This window comes from Magallana gigas, chromosome 1, assembly GCF_963853765.1.
Source record: "Magallana gigas chromosome 1, xbMagGiga1.1, whole genome shotgun sequence".
Taxonomy (NCBI): Eukaryota; Metazoa; Mollusca; class Bivalvia; order Ostreida; family Ostreidae; genus Magallana; species Magallana gigas.
The window spans coordinates 14,354,891-14,373,949 of NC_088853.1; the positions used below are offsets into that span (position 1 = coordinate 14,354,891).

Consider the following 19,059-nt stretch of genomic DNA (forward strand, 5'->3'; position numbering starts at 1 on the left):
AGCCAGAAAAGCTGAAACTTGTGTGGAAGCATTCTCAGGTAGTGTAGATTCAAGTTGTGAAATTCATGATCCCTGGGGGTAGGGTGGGGCCGCAATGGGGTCTCGAAGTTCTACATAGGAATACATAGAGTAAATTTTTAAAAATCTTCTTCTTAGAAACTAATCAGCCAGAAAAGCTGAAACTTGTGTGGAATTATTCTCAGGTAGTGTTAATTCAAAATTGTGAAATTCATGATCCCCGGGGGTAGGGTGGGGCCACAATGGGGGGTCGAAGTTTTACATAGGAATGTATAGAGTAAATCTTTAATAATCTTCTTCTCAAAAACTAATCAGCCAGGAAAGCTGAAACTTGTATGAAAGTATCCTCAAGTAGTGTAGATTCAAAGTTGTGAAATTCATGACCACTGGGGGTAGGGTGGGACCACAATGGGGTCTCGAAGTTTTACATAGGAATATATAAAGTAAATTTTTAAAATTCTTCTTCTCAGAAACCAACAAGCCAGGAAAGCTGAAACTTGTGTGGAATCTTTCTCTGGTAGTGTAAATTCAAAGTTGTGAAAATTATGACCCCTGGATGAAGGGTGGGGCCACAATTGGGGCTGGAAGTTTTATATAAGAATATATAGAGTAAATCTTTAAAAAAACTTCTTTAAAGAAACTAATCAGTCAGGAAAGGTGAAACTTAAGTGGAAGTATTCTCAATAAGTGTACATTTGAAGTTGTGAAAATCAAGACCCCTGGATGTAGGGTGGGGCCACAATGGGGGCTCGAAGTTTTACATAAGATTACATAGAGTAAATTTTTAAAAATCTACTCCTCAGAAACTAGTCAGCAAGAAAAAGGTAGTGTAGATTCAAAGTTGTGAAATTCATGACCCCCAGGGGTAGGGTGGGGCCACAATGGGGGCTCGAAGTTTTACATAGGAATATATAGAGTAAATCTTTAAAAATCTTTTTCTCAGAAACTAATCAGCTAGAAGATCTCAAACTTGTGTGGAAACATCCCTAGGTTGTGTTGACTCAAAGTTGTGAAATTCATGACCCGGGGGGATAGGGTGGGGCCACAATGGGGTGCTAAAACTTTACATAGAAATATATCGAATAAATCTTTAAAAATCTTCTTCTCAGAAACTAATCAATGAGGAAAGCTGAAACTTGTGTGAAAGCATCCTTAGGTAATGTTGATTGACAGTTGTGAAAATCATGATCCCTGAGAGTAGGGTGGGCGAAAATTCTGAGGGGGGGGGGGGTCGAAGTTTTACATAGGAATATATAGAGTAAATCTTTAAAAATCTTCTTCTCAGAAACTAATCAGCCAGAAAAGCTGAAACTTGTGTGGAAGCATTCTCAGGTAGCGTAGATTCAAAGTTGTGAAATTCATGATCCCTGGGGGTAGGGTGGGGCTGCAATGGGGTCTCGAAGTTCTACATAGGAATACATAGAGTAAATTTTTAAAAATCTTCTTCTCAGAAACTAATCAGCCAGAAAAGCTGAAACTTGTGTGGAATTATTCTCAGGTAGTGTTAATTCAAAATTGTGAAATTCATGATCCCCGGGGGTAGGGTGGGGCCACAATGGGGGGTCGAAGTTTTACATAGGAATGTATAGAGTAAATCTTTAATAATCTTCTTCTCAAAAACAAATCAGCCAGGAAAGCTGAAACTTGTATGAAAGTATCCTCAAGTAGTGTAGATTCAAATTGTGAAACTATTGACCACTGGGGGTAGGGTGGGACCACAATGGGGTCTCGAAGTTCTACATAGGAATACATAGAGTAAATTTTTAAAAATCTTCTTCTCAGAAACTAATCAGCCAGAAAAGCTGAAACTTGTGTGGAATTATTCTCAGGTAGTGTTAATTCAAAATTGTGAAATTCATGATCCCCGGGGGTAGGGTGGGGCCACAATGGGGGGTCGAAGTTTTACATAGGAATGTATAGAGTAAATCTTTAATAATCTTCTTCTCAAAAACTAATCAGCCAGGAAAGCTGAAACTTGTATGAAAGTATCCTCAAGTAGTGTAGATTCAAAATTGTGAAATTCATGACCACTGGGGGTAGGGTGGGACCACAATGGGGTCTCGAAGTCTTACATAGGAATATATAAAGTAAATTTTTAAAATTCCTCTTCTCAGAAACCAACAAGCCAGGAAAGCTGAAACTTGTGTGGAATCTTTCTCTGGTAGTGTAAATTCAAAGTTGTGAAAATTATGCCCCTGGATGAAGGGTGGGGCCACAATTGGGGCTGGAAGTTTTATATAAGAATATATAGAGTAAATTTTTAAAAATCTACTCCTCAGAAACTAATCAGCAAGATAAAGGTAGTGTAGATTCAAAGTTGTGAAATTCATGACCCCCAGGGGTAGGGTGGGGCCACAATGGGGGCTCGAAGTTTTACATAGGAATATATAGAGTAAATCTTTAATAATATTCTTCTCAGAAACTAATCAGCTAGAAGATCTCAAACTTGTGTGGAAACATCCCTAGGTTGTGTTGATTGAAAGTTGTGAAATTCATGACCCGGGGGGATAGGGTGGGGCCACAATGGGGTGCTAAAACTTTACATAGAAATGTATCGAATAAATCTTTAAAAATCTTCTCAGAAACTAATCAATGAGGAAAGCTGAAACTTGTGTGAAAGCATCCTTAGGTAATGTTGATTGACAGTTGTGAAAATCATGATCCCTGAGAGTAGGGTGGGCGAAAATTCTGGGCGGGGGGGGGGGGTCGAAGTTTTACATAGGAATATATAGAGTAAATCTTTAAAAATCTTCTTCTCAGAAACTAATCAGCCAGAAAAGCTGAAACTTGTGTGGAAGCATTCTCAGGTAGTGTAGATTCAAGTTGTGAAATTCATGATCCCTGGGGGTAGGGTGGGGCCACAATGGGGTCTCGAAGTTCTACATGGGAATACATAGAGTAAATTTTTAAAAATCTTCTTCTCAGAAACTAATCAGCCAGAAAAGCTGAAACTTGTGTGGAATTATTCTCAGGTAGTGTTAATTCAAAATTGTGAAATTCATGATCCCCGGGGGTAGGGTGGGGCCACAATGGGGGGTCGAAGTTTTACATAGAAATATATAGAGTAAATCTTTAAAAATCTTCTTCTCAGAAACTAATCAGCAAGAAAAGCTGAAACTTGTGTGGAAGCATTCTCAGGTAGTGTATATTCAAAGTTGTGAAATTCATGATCCCTGGGGGTAGGGTGGGGCCACAATGGGGAGTAGAAGTTTTACATAGGAATACATAGAGTAAATCTTTAATAATCTTCTTCTCAAAAACAAATCAGCCAGGAAAGCTGAAACTTGTAGGAAAGTATCCTCAAGTAGTGTAGATTCAAAGTTGTGAAATTCATGACCACTGGGGGTAGGGTGGGACCACAATGGGGTCTCGAAGTCTTACATAGGAATATATAAAGTAAATTTTTAAAATTCTTCTTCTCAGAAACCAACAAGCCAGGAAAGCTGAAACTTGTGTGGAATCTTTCTCTGGTAGTGTAAATTCAAAGTTGTGAAAATTATGCCCCTGGATGAAGGGTGGGGCCACAATTGGGGCTGGAAGTTTAATATAAGAATATATAGAGTAAATCTTTAAAAAAACTTCTTTTAAGAAACTAATCAGTCAGGAAAGGTGAAACTTAAGTGGAAGTATTCTCAATAAGTGTACATTTGAAGTTGTGAAAATCAAGACCCCTGGCTGTAGGGTGGGGCCACAATGGGGGCTCGAAGTTTTACATAAGATTACATAGAGTAAATTTTTAAAAATCTACTCCTCAGAAACTAATCAGCAAGATAAAGGTAGTGTAGATTCAAAGTTGTGAAATTCATGACCCCCAGGGGTAGGGTGGGGCCACAATGGGGGCTCGAAGTTTTACATAGGAATATATAGAGTAAATCTTTAATAATATTCTTCTCAGAAACTAATCAGCTAGAAGATCTCAAACTTGTGTGGAAACATCCCTAGGTTGTGTTGATTCAAAGTTGTGAAATTCATGACCCGGGGGGATAGGGTGGGGGCACAATGGGGTGCTAAAACTTTACATAGAAATGTATCGAATAAATCTTTAAAAATCTTATTCTCAGAAACTAATCAATGAGGAAAGCTGAAACTTGTGTGAAAGCATCCTTAGGTAATGTTGATTGACAGTTGTGAAAATCATGATCCCTGAGAGTAGGGTGGGCGAAAATTCTGGGGGGGGGGTCGAAGTTTTACATAGGAATATATAGAGTAAATCTTTAAAAATCTTCTTCTCAGAAACTAATCAGCCAGAAAAGCTGAAACTTGTGTGGAAGCATTCTCAGGTAGTGTAGATTCAAGTTGTGAAATTAATGGTCCCTGGGGGTAGGGTGGGGCCACAATGGGGTCTCGAAGTTCTACATAGGAATACATAGAGTAAATTTTTAAAAATCTTCTTCTCAGAAAATAATCATCCAGAAAAGCTGAAACTTGTGTGGAATTATTCTCAGGTAGTGTTAATTCAAAATTGTGAAATTCATGATCCCCGGGGGTAGGGTGGGGCCACAATGGGGGGTCGAAGTTTTACATAGGAATGTATAGAGTAAATCTTTAAAAATCTTCTTCTCAGAAACTAATCAGCAAGAAAAGCTGAAACTTGTGTGGAAGCATTCTCAGGTAGTGTAGATTCAAAATTGTGAAATTCATGATCCCTGGGGGTAGGGTGGGGCTGCAATGGGGTCTCGAAGTTCTACATAGGAATACATAGAGTAAATTTTTAAAAATCTTCTTCTCAGAAACTAATCAGCCAGAAAAGCTGAAACTTGTGTGGAATTATTCTCAGGTAGTGTTAATTCAAAATTGTGAAATTCATGATCCCCGGGGGTAGGGTGGGGCCACAATGGGGGGTCGAAGTTTTACATAGGAATGTATAGAGTAAATCTTTAATAATCTTCTTCTCAAAAACAAATCAGCCAGTAAAGCTGAAACTTGTATGAAAGTATCCTCAAGAAGTGTAGATTCAAAGTTGTGAAATTCATGACCACTGGGGGTAGGGTGGGACCACAATGGGGTCTCGAAGTCTTACATAGGAATATATAAAGTAAATTTTCTGGTAGTGTAAATTCAAAGTTGTGAAAATTATGCCCCTGGATGAAGGGTTGGGTCACATTTGGGGCTGGAAGTTTTATTTAAGAATATATAGAGTAAATCTTTAAATAAACTTCTTTTAAGAAACTAATCAGTCAGGAAAGGTGAAACTTAAGTGGAAGTATTCTCAATAAGTGTACATTTGAAGTTGTGAAAATCAAGACCCCTGGCTGTAGGGTGGGGCCACAATGGGGGCTCGAAGTTTTACATAAGATTACATAGAGTAAATTTTTAAAAATCTACTCCTCAGAAACTAACCAGCAAGATAAAGGTAGTGTAGATTCAAAGTTGTGAAATTCATGACCCCCAGGGGTAGGGTGGGGCCACAATGGGGGCTCGAAGTTTTACATAGGAATATATAGAGTAAATCTTTAATAATATTCTTCTCAGAAACTAATCAGCTAGAAGATCTCAAACTTGTGTGGAAACATCCCTAGGTTGTGTTGATTCAAAGTTGTGAAATTCATGACCCGGGGGGATAGGGTGGGGGCACAATGGGGTGCTAAAACTTTACATAGAAATGTATCGAATAAATCTTTAAAAATCTTCTTCTCAGAAACTAATCAATGAGGAAAGCTGAAACTTGTGTGAAAGCATCCTTAGGTAATGTTGATTGACAGTTGTGAAAATCATGATCCCTGAGAGTAGGGTGGGCGAAAATTCTGGGGGGGGGGGGTCGAAGTTTTACATAGGAATATATAGAGCAAATTTATAAAAATCTTCTTCTCAGAAAATAATCAGCCAGAAAAGCTGAAACTTGTGTGGAATTATTCTCAGGTAGTGTTAATTCAAAATTGTGAAATTCATGATCCCCGGGGGTAGGGTGGGGCCACAATGGGGGGTCGAAGTTTTACATAGGAATATAGAGTAAATCTTTAAAAATCTTCTTCTCAGAAACTAATCAGCCAGAAAAGCTGAAACTTGTGTGGAAGCATTCTCAGGTAGTGTAGATTCAAAGTTGTGAAATCCATGATCCCTGGGGGTAGGGTGGGGCTGCAATGGGGTCTCGAAGTTCTACATAGGAATACATAGAGTAAATTTTTAAAAATCTTCTTCTCAGAAACTAATCAGCCAGAGAAGCTGAAACTTGTGTGGAATTATTCTCAGGTAGTGTTAATTCAAAATTGTGAAATTCATGATCCCCGGGGGTAGGGTGGGGCCACAATGGGGGGTCGAAGTTTTACATAGGAATGTATAGAGTAAATCTTTAATAATCTTCTTCTCAAAAACAAATCAGCCAGGAAAGTTGAAACTTGTATGAAAATATCCTCAAGTAGTGTAGATTCAAAGTTGTGAAATTCATGACCACTGGGGGTAGGGTGGGACCACAATGGGGTCTCGAAGTTTTACATAGGAATATATAAAGTAAATTTTTAAAATTCTTCTTCTCAGAAACCAACAAGCCAGGAAAGCTGAAACTTGTGTGGAATCTTTCTCTGGTAGTGTAAATTCAAAGTTGTGAAAATTATGCCCCTGGATGAAGGGTGGGGCCACAATTGGGGCTGGAAGTTTTATATAAGAATATATAGAGTAAATCTTTAAAAAAATTTCTTTTAAGAAACTAATCAGTCAGGAAAGGTGAAACTTAAGTGGAAGTATTCTCAATAAGTGTACATTTGAAGTTGTGAAAATCAAGACCCCTGGATGTAGGGTGGGGCCACAATGGGGGCTCGAAGTTTTACATAAGATTACATAGAGTAAATTTTTAAAAATCTACTCCTCAGAAACTAATCAGCAAGATAAAGGTAGTGTAGATTCAAAGTTGTGAAATTCATGACCCCCAGGGGTAGGGTGGGGCCACAATGGGGGCTCGAATTTTTACATAGGAATATATAGAGTAAATCTTTAAAAATCTTATTCTCAGAAACTAATCAGAGAGGAAATATAAAACTTGTGTGGAAGCATCTTCAGGTAGTGTATATTCAATGTTGTGAAAATCATGATCCCTGGGGGTAGGGTGGGCCACAATTGTGGGGGGGGGATCGAAGTTTAACATAGGAATATATAGAGTAAATCTTTTAAAATCTTCTTCTCAGAAACTAATCAGCCAGGAAAACTGAAACTTGTGTGGAAGCATCCTCAAGAAGTGTACATTTTAAGTTGTGAAAATCTTGACCCCTGGATGTAGGGATGGCCACAATGGGGGCTCGAAGTTTTACATAGGAATATGTAGAGTACATATTTTAAAATCTTCTTCTCAGAAGCTAATCAACCAGGAAAGCTGAAACTTGTGTGAGAGCATCCTCAGGGAGTGTACATTCAAAGTTGTGTAAATCATGATCCCTTGGGGTAGGGCGGGGCCACAATGGGGGCTCGAAGTTTTACATAGGAATATATAGAGTAAATCTTTAAAAATCTACATTTCAGAAACTAATCAGCCAGGATTCGATATTTTACATAAGAATATAAAGAGTAAAGCTTTAAAAATCTTCTTCTCAAAAGCTACTCAGTCAGGAAAGCTGAAACTTTTATGGAAGTATTCTCAAGAAGTGAACATTTAAACTTGTAAAAAACATTAGCCCTGGATGTACAGTGGGGCCACAATGAGGGCTCGAAATTTTACATAGGAATATATAGAGTAAATCTTTAAAAATCTACATCTCAGAAACTAATAAGCCAGGATAGCTGAAACGTGTGTTGAAGCATCCTCAGGTAGTGTAGATTCAAAGTTGTGAAACTCATGACAACTGTTGTTAGGGTGGGCCACAATGGGGGCTCGAAGTTTTACATAGGAACATATAGAGTAAATTTTCAAAAATCTTCTTCTCAGAAACTAATAAGCAAGGAAAGCTGAAACTTGTGTGGAACCTTTCTCTGGTAGTGTAAACTCAAAGTTGTGAAAGTTGTAAAAAATTCCGTCGTGAAACCATCAGTTCCAGGGGTTTTATCGTTTTTCATGTTCTTAAGGGTCAGTGTTCCCCTTGAGTTTGAATTACAAGGGCTCATTAAAAAATCCAGGCCCCATTGTGCATAAACAACACTTTTATCATTTTCAGTACAGTGAGTATCTTGTAAACAGTACAGGGATGCTTTTTGTTCTCGCAAATATTTGTACACATCTTTTCGTTTGTTAACATCATGGAGCCCTCTACAATTTAGGGATAAAATCTTCAATTCACTCATTATCAATCAAAGTATCTAGTACAAGTCCATAAACAAAAACACATTCATACATTCTAGCGTGCTGAAAATCAATTGTAAATAAAAAAAATTTTCCAGCATTGTGCGAAACACTATAAGGATGAGATACTTGGACATTGCGGGGGAAGATAAGCATTCAAAATTATGCATAATTAATCTTAGGCAACATGTTCTAGTCACAAAAATGGACGGTATTAACGTAGGCTAACACATGTTAGAGGTTTTTCAATACAAATTATACGACACTGAGAGGGGCTCGAAGTTTTATACTGGGATATATAGAGTAAATATTTAAAAATCTTTTTCCTAGAAACTAATCAGCCAGGAAAGCTGAAACTTGTGTGAATGCATTCTCGGGTATTGAGATTCAAAGTTGTGAAAATCATGACCCCTGAGGGTAGGGTGGGGCCACAATGGGGGCTCGAAGTTTTACATAGGAATATATTGGGTAAATATTAAATCTTCTTCTTAGAAACTAATCAGCCAGGAAAGCTGAAACTTGTGTGAATGCATTCTCGAGTAGTGTAGATTCAAAGTTGTGAAAATCATGACCCCTGAGGGTAGCGTGGGCCACAATGGGGGCTCGAAGTTTTACATAGGAATAAATAGAGTACATATTTTAAAATCTTCTTCTCAAAAACTAATCAGCCAGGAAAGCTGAAACTTGTGTGAAAGCATCCTCAGGTTGTGTACATACAAAATTGTGAAAATCATGATTCCTCGGGGTAGGGTGGGGCAACAATGGGGGTTCAAAATTTTAAATAGGAATACATACAGTGTAAATCTTTACAAATCTTCTTAGAAACTAATCAGCCAGGAAAGCTGAAACTTATGTGGAAGAATCTTCAGGTAGTGTAGATTCAAAGTTGTCAAATTCTTGACCCCCGGGGTAGGGTTTGGCCACAATGGGGGCTCGAAGTTTTACATAAGAATATATAGGGTGAATCTTTAAAAATCTTCTTCTCAGAAACTAATCAGTCAGGAAAGCTGAAACATATGTGGAAGTATTCTCAAGAAGTGTACATTTAAAGTTGTGGAAATCATGACCCCTGGATGTAGGGTTGGGCCACAATGGGGGTTCGAAGTTTTACATAGGAATATATAGAGTAAATCTTTAAAAATCTACATCTCAGAAATTGATCAGCCAGGAAAGCTGAAACTTGTATGGAAGCATTCTAAGGTAGTGTAGATTCAAAGTTTTGAAAATCAAGATCCCTGGGTGTAGAGTGGGACCACAATGGGGGCTCGAAGTTTTACATAAGAATATATAGGGTATATATTTAAAAATCTTTTTCTTAGAAACTAGTCAGCCAGGAAAGCTGAAACATGTGTGAATGCATTCTCGGGTATTGAGATTCAAGGTTGTAAAATCATGACCCCTGAGGGTAGGGTGGGGCTACAATGGGGGCTCGAAGTTTTACATAGGAATATATTGGGTAAATATTAAATCTTCTTCTCAGAAACTAATCAGCCAGGAAAGCTGAAACTTGTGTGAATGCATTCCCGGGTAGTGTAGATTCAAAGTTATGAAAATCATGACCCCTGAGGGTCGCGTGGGCCACAATGGGAACTCGAAGTTTTACATAGGAATATATAGAGTACATATTTTAAAATCTTCTTCTCAAAAACTAATCAGCCAGGAAAGCTGAAACTTGTGTGAAAGCATCCTCAGGTTGTGTACATACAAAGTTGTGAAAATCATGACCCCCGAGGGTAGGGTGGGGCCACAATGGAGGTTCAAAATTTTACATAGGAATGCATATAGTGTAAATCTTTAAAAATCTTCTTCTCATAAACTAATCAGCCAGGAAAGCTGAAACTTGTGTGGAAGTATCTTCAGGTAGTGTAGATTCAAAGTTGTGAAATTCTTGACCCCCGGGGTTGGGTTGGGCCACAATGGGGGCTCGAAGTGTTACATAAGAATATATAGGGTAAATCTTTAAAAATCTTTTTTTCAAAAAGTAATCAGTCAGGAAAGCTGAAACATATGTGGAAGTATTCTCAAGAAGTGTACATTTAAAGTTGTGAAAATCATGACCCCTGGATGTAGGGTTGGGCCACAATGGGGGCTTTAATTTTTACAAAGGAATATATAGGGTAAATCTTTAAAAATCTTCTTCTCAGAAACTAATAAGCCAGGAAAGCTGACACTTGTGTGAAAGCATCCTCAGGTAGTGTAGATTCAAAGCTGTGAAAATCAAGATCCCTGGGGGTAGGGTGGGACCACAATGGGGGCTCGAAGTTTTACATAGGAATATATAGAGTAAATCTTTAAAAATCTTCTTTTCAGAAACTAATCAGCTAGGAAAGCTGAAACTTGTGTAAAAGCATCCTCAAGTAGTGTAGATTTAAAGTTGTGAAATTCATGATCCCAGGGGGTAGGGTGGGGCCACAATGGGGGATCGAAGTTTTACATAGGAATATATAGAGTAAATCTTTAAAATCTTCTCCTCATCAACCAATCAGCCAGGAAAGCTGAAACTTGTGTGGAAGCATCTTCAGGTAGTGTATATTCAAAGTTGTAAAAATCATGATCCCCGGGGGTAGGCTGGGGGGGGGGGGGTCGAAGTTTTACATAGGAATATATAGAGTAAATCTTTAAAAATCTACATCTCAGAAACTAATCAGCCAGGAAAGCTGAAACTTGTGTAAAGGTATCCTCAGGTAGTGTAGATTCAAAGTTGTGAAATTCATGACCCTTGGGGGTAGGGTGGGGCCACAATGGGGGCTCGAAGTTTTACATAGGAATATATAGAGTAAATCTTTAAAAATCTTCTTCTCAGAAACTAATCAGCCAGGAAAGCTGAAACTTGTTTGAAGCATCATAAGGTAGCGTAGATTCAAAGTTGTAAAAATCATGACCCCTGAGGGTAGGGTTGGGCCACAATTGGGGGTCGGGGGGTCGAAGTTTTACATTGGAATATATTGAGTAAATCATTAAAAAAATTTTTCTCAGAATCTAATCGGCTAGGAAAGCTGAAACTTGTGTGGAAGCATATTCAGGTAGTGTAGATTCAAAGTTGTGAAAATCATGATCCCTGGGGGTAGGGTGGGGCCGCAATTGTGGGGGGGGGGGATGGTCGAAGTTTTACATAGGAATATATAGAGTAAATCTTTAAAAATCTTCTTCTCAGAAACTAATAAGCCAGGAAAGCTGAAACTTGTGTGGAAGCATCTTCAGGTAGTGTAGATTCAAAGTTGTGAAAATCATGATCCCTGGGGGTAGGGTGGGGCCGCAAATGTGGGGGGGGGTGGTCGAAGTTTTACATAGGAATATATAGAGTAAATCTTTAAAAATCTTCTTCTCAGAAACTAATAAGCCAGGAAAGCTGAAACTTGTGTGAAAGCATCCTCAGGTAGTGTAGATTCAATGTTGTAAAAATCATGATCCCCGAGGGAAGGGTGGGACCACAATTGTGGGGGGGGGGGTCGAAGTTTTACATAGGAATATAGAGAGTAAATCTTTAAAAATCTTGTTCTCAGAAATTAATCAGCCAGGAAAGCTGAAACTTTTGTGAAAGCATCTTCGGGTAGTGTAGATTCAAAGTTGTGAAAATCATGACCCCTGAGGGTAGGGTGGGGCCACAATGGGGGATCGAAGTTTTACATAGGAATATACAGGGTAAGTCTTTAAACATCTTCTTCTCAGAAACTAATCAGCTAGGAAAGCTGAAACATATTGAGGAAGTATCTTCAGGTAGTGTAGATTCAAAGTTGTGAAAATCATGATCCCTGGATGTAAGGTGAGGCCACATTGGTTGGGGGGGGGATGTGAAAGTTTTACATAGGAATATATAGAGTAAATCTTTAAAAATCTTCTTCTCAGAAACTAATAAGCCAAATTATTCTTTATTATTGTTAAGACTTTGGCTCCAGGACAATTCTTCGGCCTCACAAGTAGGTTTAGAATTTGATGTAGCTTTATATCCCATATAAAAACAATTGTTAAGGATCTTTTTGAGAACTGCAATACTCAACATGTGATATGACTATAAAATCATCCTGTTAGAAAAGGGACTAATGATTATAAACATAAGATTATCCAGGGGAAAAAATGGATTTTATTTATACAGGATCTACATGTATTATTGTACATTGTCCAGATTGTTTGTATTATGACTCCATTAAGCTGATTTTATCATACCTATTGTTTCTCAGGTGAGCGAAGTGGCCCATGGACCTCTTGTTTATGCGGTGGGATTTAGTGTTAGATGTGTGTTATCGGGAGAGGGGGGGGGTTACGTGTTCACGTCACTTGTATCACATGTTTATTGTATATATTGATGAAATTATTACTATTTTATATATTGATGAAAATATCTTTTCAATGCCGGTGATAATTTATTTAATCATATATAAGTGCAATCGATTTATAATCATCGTAAATGCCTAGAGTTAGAGTTTGTCTGTTATTCTATAATTCGTTCTCAATCAGATTGTTTTTATGGTTTAAAGACGAAATAACAAAACACTTTTTAAGTCACTTCGTCAGTAGATGGCGATTTAGATGTCTTGTTAAGGTAACAATCCAAACCCCGCTACATAAATTAAATACCTACAGATGGTTTTTTTCATTTTTCGCAAACATGTATAGGAGGATACGTTCTTATGATATTTTACTCAGCTGGCTGGTTCATCGGTATAATAAAAGCTAGGACCACTGTTACAAATGGAACTGACTGCGGAAAAAGTCTTTCTTGATACATAAAGAATATTAGCCTTAGCCTTAAAATGTAACTTTTAGAAATCATTTTTTGACTCATATACTACGTAAAATGAACATATTAATTTTTCGAAACAAATAATTCTATGTTACAATGGCTTATTTATTAAAAAAACTGAAAATTTTATAAAGAGAGTTTAAGCTTTTGTAACATTTAAGTACAGAATTTTTTGAAATATTGATATTGCTTACCCCTTAAGGCCCTTAATCAATTGGAAATAAAATTACCTAAAGAACTGGCTCTTCAGGATCACAATTGGCGTATTTTTCTAAAAATCATCGATATACATATATACGTAATTTTGAAAAAAAGGCTCCTTAAAAATATCATTGTTAATAGGTAATAATAGGTTTATTATTTCATCACTCTAAAAAATGTATTTAGCCCATTGTTAAATAAAAACATGATTAGAACAAAGCGTTAATTAATCTGTATTATTTAGATCGCTAAACATGGTTTTTTTGATTCCTTGGATATCGGTAAAGCCCCTTTCACAATTGGCGCACGATCAGAAGCGACAAAATATTCGTGCGACCGAAAAAATTAGATATGAATCGTAAACTGTTGCCGAAATAATCGCATTTGAGAAAAGTATTCATACGAAGCGAGCGTTGTGCGATGTAAACGCGTTGAATCTTGCGATATATCTTTCGTCTGTATGCGATTGTTGTACAATGAAAGCAACTGTTGAAAGATCATACGACAGGAACGCGCGAGAGACTAGGTTATTGGACGATTGAACGTGCGCCAATGTAATTGGACGTGCGATTATGCGTTCCATGGTACGAATGATCGTGCGAGTTAAAGGGGATATATACACCGCCCTTATTCAGTAGACATAGTTGAAAGTGAGAAAAGATGCTACCCAAGAAGATACAGATATGTAGCAGCATTTATTATTATACCTCAATATGATTATTCTATTATATCTAATTGGTCTAGGAAGTCAAGTCGCAGGGCGATGTCATAGGAATGAAAAAGCCGATATGAGCATACGATGTAGACAAATATGATTAAATCAAAATACATGTTATTAATCATTATGATTCTCTTTATATCTCAAAACAAACTTAACTATCTATGATTTATGAAAGAAAAGTGAGACAGTTACAATCAAACAATCACGACTTTAATGTTGCGACTGTTGAAAAGTCAAACATTATTAGAAATCAACGTATTTTGTGTAATCATATGTTGCTTGGTATAATAAAACGTTTATTGCAGTAATGTTCAGGAAATATGAAGGTTGATTCCCCAGAAAAAACAAATTTCTCTCGGGCGAAGCCCTCGGGAAATATGATTTTTCTTGAGGGAATAAATCTTCATACATGTATTTCCCTCACCATCATGCAACAAATGTATATTGTAAATTTTGCTCTGAAACAGAGATACTTATACAGGGTATATATACATGTACTAGTAGCAAAGCACGGCATATTGAGGCTGATGAGTCGTGTAATGATAGTAAAACGTTGCAAGATTACATGAAACACGTTGAGCAACAGTCTCACGGTCGCAAAACAGACGCATAAACACCAGCGATTTATCTTACGACCTTTATAAATCGTGTATCACTCTTGCGAGTACACAAAACGTTGTAAAACGTTCGTACTAATGTTCGTGCGTTGCACTGCGATAATTTGGATCGCGGTCGGTCGCGTCTGAATAGTGTGCATGTCCACTATTCAGAGGAGACTTGATGCGACCAGTAAAACGTATGCAACGAATGCGAGAGCTCGTGCAACGTATGCGAGAACTCGTGCGAAGCTCAAAATTTCGATCGCAAAGTGGTGTAAAGTGGTCGTGCGCCAATTGTGAAAGGGGCTTAAGTAAAATGGATCGAGATCGGTATTTAAAAATTGCAGTCACATACTTGGAAAACGCTAATTACCTGATTTGTTTCCAATACAAAATCTCTATTCAATTATTTTTACTGGTTTTAAAGACTGTTCTTAAATGAAATATCTTTTCTTCAGCGTATAATTTTCATTCCAAAAACTACTTTTAGGGGAAAATATATCAATGCTCGATGCTAAGCGATTAGTATAAAGATGATATAGCTTAACAAGTAGGTCAAATTATTTCCCTTTGTGTATTTATCTCCCTTATGCACTAATATCGATCGCGGTCAGTATTTCATTTTGGATGTTTATGGACTTTCAGGGATTAATGTTCAAAGACTGGAATGAATTCAACCTTACACCGCAATAATTGAGGTAAGTTTTGAGATTTGAATGAAAATGATAAGATATACTTTAATTTTAATAGATAACTCAAATGTAGAAGACATTTTAGCCAAAACACTTGTCTTAGTGTATAAAAGAAGGAAAGTACATGCTGATATTTTATAATGTTGCTGTGTGTTGTACTTTTAATGCAAAGGGGCATAACCTGTCCTATTCTTAGTGTCTCATATGTCTTTAAAAGACATGGTCACGATTTTGGTCAAACTTATTTTTCCGAATTTAATATTTACAATGCTTCAGAAAGGCATTTTTAATAGGCAACCGAAATTTGAGTGTCATTTGTTGAGCTATAGTTTGAAATTCTTCGCTATGTAAACAAAGCATTTGTTTACATTTTGAACGTTGAAGTAAAAATTTCAGCTTTAAACCTAAAACGAATGTGTTAAACATTAGGAACTGTGTATCTGTTCTTAAAACAAATAAAAAGATAGACAAATAGGCTGGAAAAAGATTTTTTACTGGTATATTGAACCTATGCAAACAAAAACAGGGCACGAGCCTTGTTTACTCTCTGTAAATTGTGTACATTGTGATCTCTATATCTTGCTTATACCTCTACGAATGACTCTCAATTTTTTTTGATTATTAGAAATGCATTTCTGAAGCATTGTAAATAACAAAAACATAAAAATAGAATTTAATCAAAATCGTGACCATGCTCCTTTAAAGGCAGGGTGCCAATATTTTATGTATTGTAACTATATGAAATTTTACTTGTAATATTGGCTTGTGACACTTAAAAAAACAATTACTTACTTTACTTACTTACTTACATGTACTAGTAATGTGTATACAGGAAAACAGTAAGTGGTCTGTATTTTTAAATCGAGTACACGATCAACACAATAAAGCCATGTTTTCATTTCGATGATTAATAATTGAGTGATTACATAATGTATATGTATATCAGGAGTCGTCCGCTAACAAGGTCAGCAATTCGAACAAATCTCAGATATTTATCTATTTAATATCTAATTACTTATTTACTTATTTATTTACATACTGTGTGTAGATATATATTAATACTTGTATATAGATTAACTTTAATATATTGTATGATGTTATATTACTAATATATTTTTGTTGTGTATGTGCTTAAAATCTCTGAAAAGAGGAAATAAGGAATAAATGAATGATGAAATGCCTTACTTGTTATGTAATTTATTGAATAAAAATATACATATTAAAAAAGTACATAATTTGAACATTTGTTATTAGAACTAAATATACTTATTTTTATTTGCTCATAACATATTATCGACGCCCATAAGTAATAAAATAACCACTTATGTTTTAAATTTCGATATTCCAGCAAAGCTAGTACGCAGCAAAAATTCCTATAACAACTTTCCAGGGGCCCTAGGAGGTTGGGCCTTTCCAGGGTAGTTCAGTCTCATTTCACATCCTACAATATCTATTTCCTGTGAATCGGGGCCAAATACCACACAAATATTTGCATTAAATTACTGTGGTCTCTTTCCGGCTGTAGACAAAACACGATGCAATACACTAAACTCTCAATTTTCTTGTTACTAAGACGGCCTACTGTGGAATCATTAGAATTCGTGGTGGCTTATTTTTCGTGGTTTTTGTGAGTAACCCTCCAAATTTACATCCTCAACGAAAACAAATTTAGAGAGAGTTATCTTTGAAACTGAAACCGAAAACCGGTGCGTCCACGAAATTACATTCCCACGAATAAGCCCAAAACCCACAATCCACGAAAATTGGCTCCCACGAATTTAAATGATTCCACAGTATATCAGGTTGTACACCCTTTCAGAAATTTATCCCCCCCCCCCCAATTTTTAAACCGAAAAAAGGATTATCTTAATCTATATGATTTACTTCACATTTGTAAATAAAATGCAATGCAAATATACTTTATGCGATTTAATTGTATATGCTAATTACATATATAAATTTAAAATAAAAAAAATGTACAATAACCGCACATATTTATAAAAGTCCTTTTCTCTTCCATGTTTCCCAGATGTGCGGATACTCGTAAGCTATTTCGTGTGTCCTGGCAAGGAGTTCCCTTATATGACAGTACATACAGATATATTTTTGATCGTCATCGAACACAATTAAATGGGGCTGAAACTGTACGAAGTCAATGTTGTCAATCAGCGATGTTGACGCCAATATTTCTATGACGTCAAATTCGCATCCTTCACAATTAATAGTCAGTAGGTTCAATGAATTACACCCTAAACCAATCTGTACGAAGAAGTCTACCACATTGAATATCTTGATAGTTTCCGTTTGAACCCCTTCTCTTTTGTCGTCTTTTAGCAGAGAAGTTGCGTCTTTGCGTAAACTTATTTGGAGTTCCTTCTTAGATTTAGCTAGACCGAAATTGTAGGTAGTAACTCTTGATTGGAGTGAGAGGTCTTCGATCCTTTTGGATAACTGTTGATAGAAGCGAGGAACCGGCTCTAGAGCGACATACTGTTTCGTTCCAGTTGTTTCCACCAGCTTTGGTAGCAACACACCCAGGTAACCTCCAATTTCGATGATGGTAACCCCCTGTTTCTTTTTCAGGTCTTTAAAATATGCATGGGTTATTGAGCGATCCAGCGTTTTCAAAGAGTTGTCTCTCATAGCTCGCATTACTTTGTTTCTTTCAACACATTTGTAAAGATTGTGGTATTTGTTTGATGAAAGTTTTCTCATTGGTTTTGCTTTGATATTTCCAATACATTTATCTGCTCTTGTATTTGGCCATAGTGGAACCACTTCTTCAAGCTCCGGTGGCATCTTTAGGGTAATGTTTTCAGGTCTGACTACGATGGGATCTAAACGGCAAGTGATGTTCTCCAATGATGAAGTTTTTCTGCTTTCTCCTTGTTTTGGTTCTCTCATAACAGAAACATCCGTTTGGAGCCGATACGAACTGAGTAAGCCAATGATGATACTCACAATTACAAAGGCCACAATCACTTGCTTCCACTTGGTACTTATCTGCATCATACTCCTATAATGATAAAAAGATAAACATATTAAAACAAATTGTAAACTGTTATATAACGTATGTGATAAATACGACGGAATCGTAAACATATGTGAACAATGTTTTTATATGAAATAAAGTTTAAGATGAACATGTAAATTCATAACAGCAAAATTGTTCTGTAACAGTTGTACATAATGCCAAAGTCATGAAGACTCACAAACTTCGGATGTACTGGGGCTAGTATGTAATATATAGAACGAACTTTCTTGTTTAATGATAAGAGTTGTGCATTCTTTTTCTCAACATTTAAGTTTTCCTGTGTCTCTATCTGTGTTGTGATGAAACAACCAATCAGTTTTAGTTTGTATGGCTCAATGGTTCCATCATAGGAACATGACCTGAGAGGGGCGTGTTTAACACTATCATGTGGTTGCTTTGATTGGCAATAAACCGTTTGTGTAGCTTTGATCTGACTACCTACAAGTCGGTAGCTCTCGGTGAAAGAGTTTTAATAATATCAAAGACAACGCGTCTAAAACTCACTCGTCTCTAAAACTTGCAATATTTCAAAAAGATGCGGTCCAATATAATTCGTTTTCATTGTGTTTTATTTTGGCATAAGGTAAAAAGATGACAATAATCCTTAAAAAAAAACCACAATTATAAACATCCTAGGTTGCTGACTATAAAAATGTTAATATACATTACACAACTTTAAGAAACATCATAGCTGGTGTTGGTTTATTATAATATTTCAAAAAAATCATCACATGTATCATCATCAAATATACTGATATAATATGAAGATGTCAAAAATGTCGTATTCTGATGGATGGTGAGACGCAGCGGGAATCCGGGCGTGATTTACATGGTGTTTCTCTAGTAAGGG

The 19,059-nt window shown here is 36.7% G+C and overlaps 1 protein-coding gene across 4 annotated transcripts in view; it reads right to left on the minus strand.

Annotated features, from left to right (window-relative positions):
- Positions 1–17,089: 17,089 nt before the first annotated feature.
- LOC105331900 (sentrin-specific protease 5) overlaps positions 17,090–19,059 on the minus strand; it is a 36,326-nt gene continuing 34,356 nt past the window's right edge. For all 4 annotated transcript variants that reach the window (XM_066083735.1, XM_066083729.1, XM_066083738.1 and 1 more), the window contains one exon: positions 17,090–18,191. In XM_066083735.1, coding sequence (XP_065939807.1) covers positions 17,171–18,187 — 1,017 coding nt within the window. In that variant the 5' untranslated portion in view covers positions 18,188–18,191 and the 3' untranslated portion in view covers positions 17,090–17,170. The remainder of the gene's footprint in view (positions 18,192–19,059) is intronic.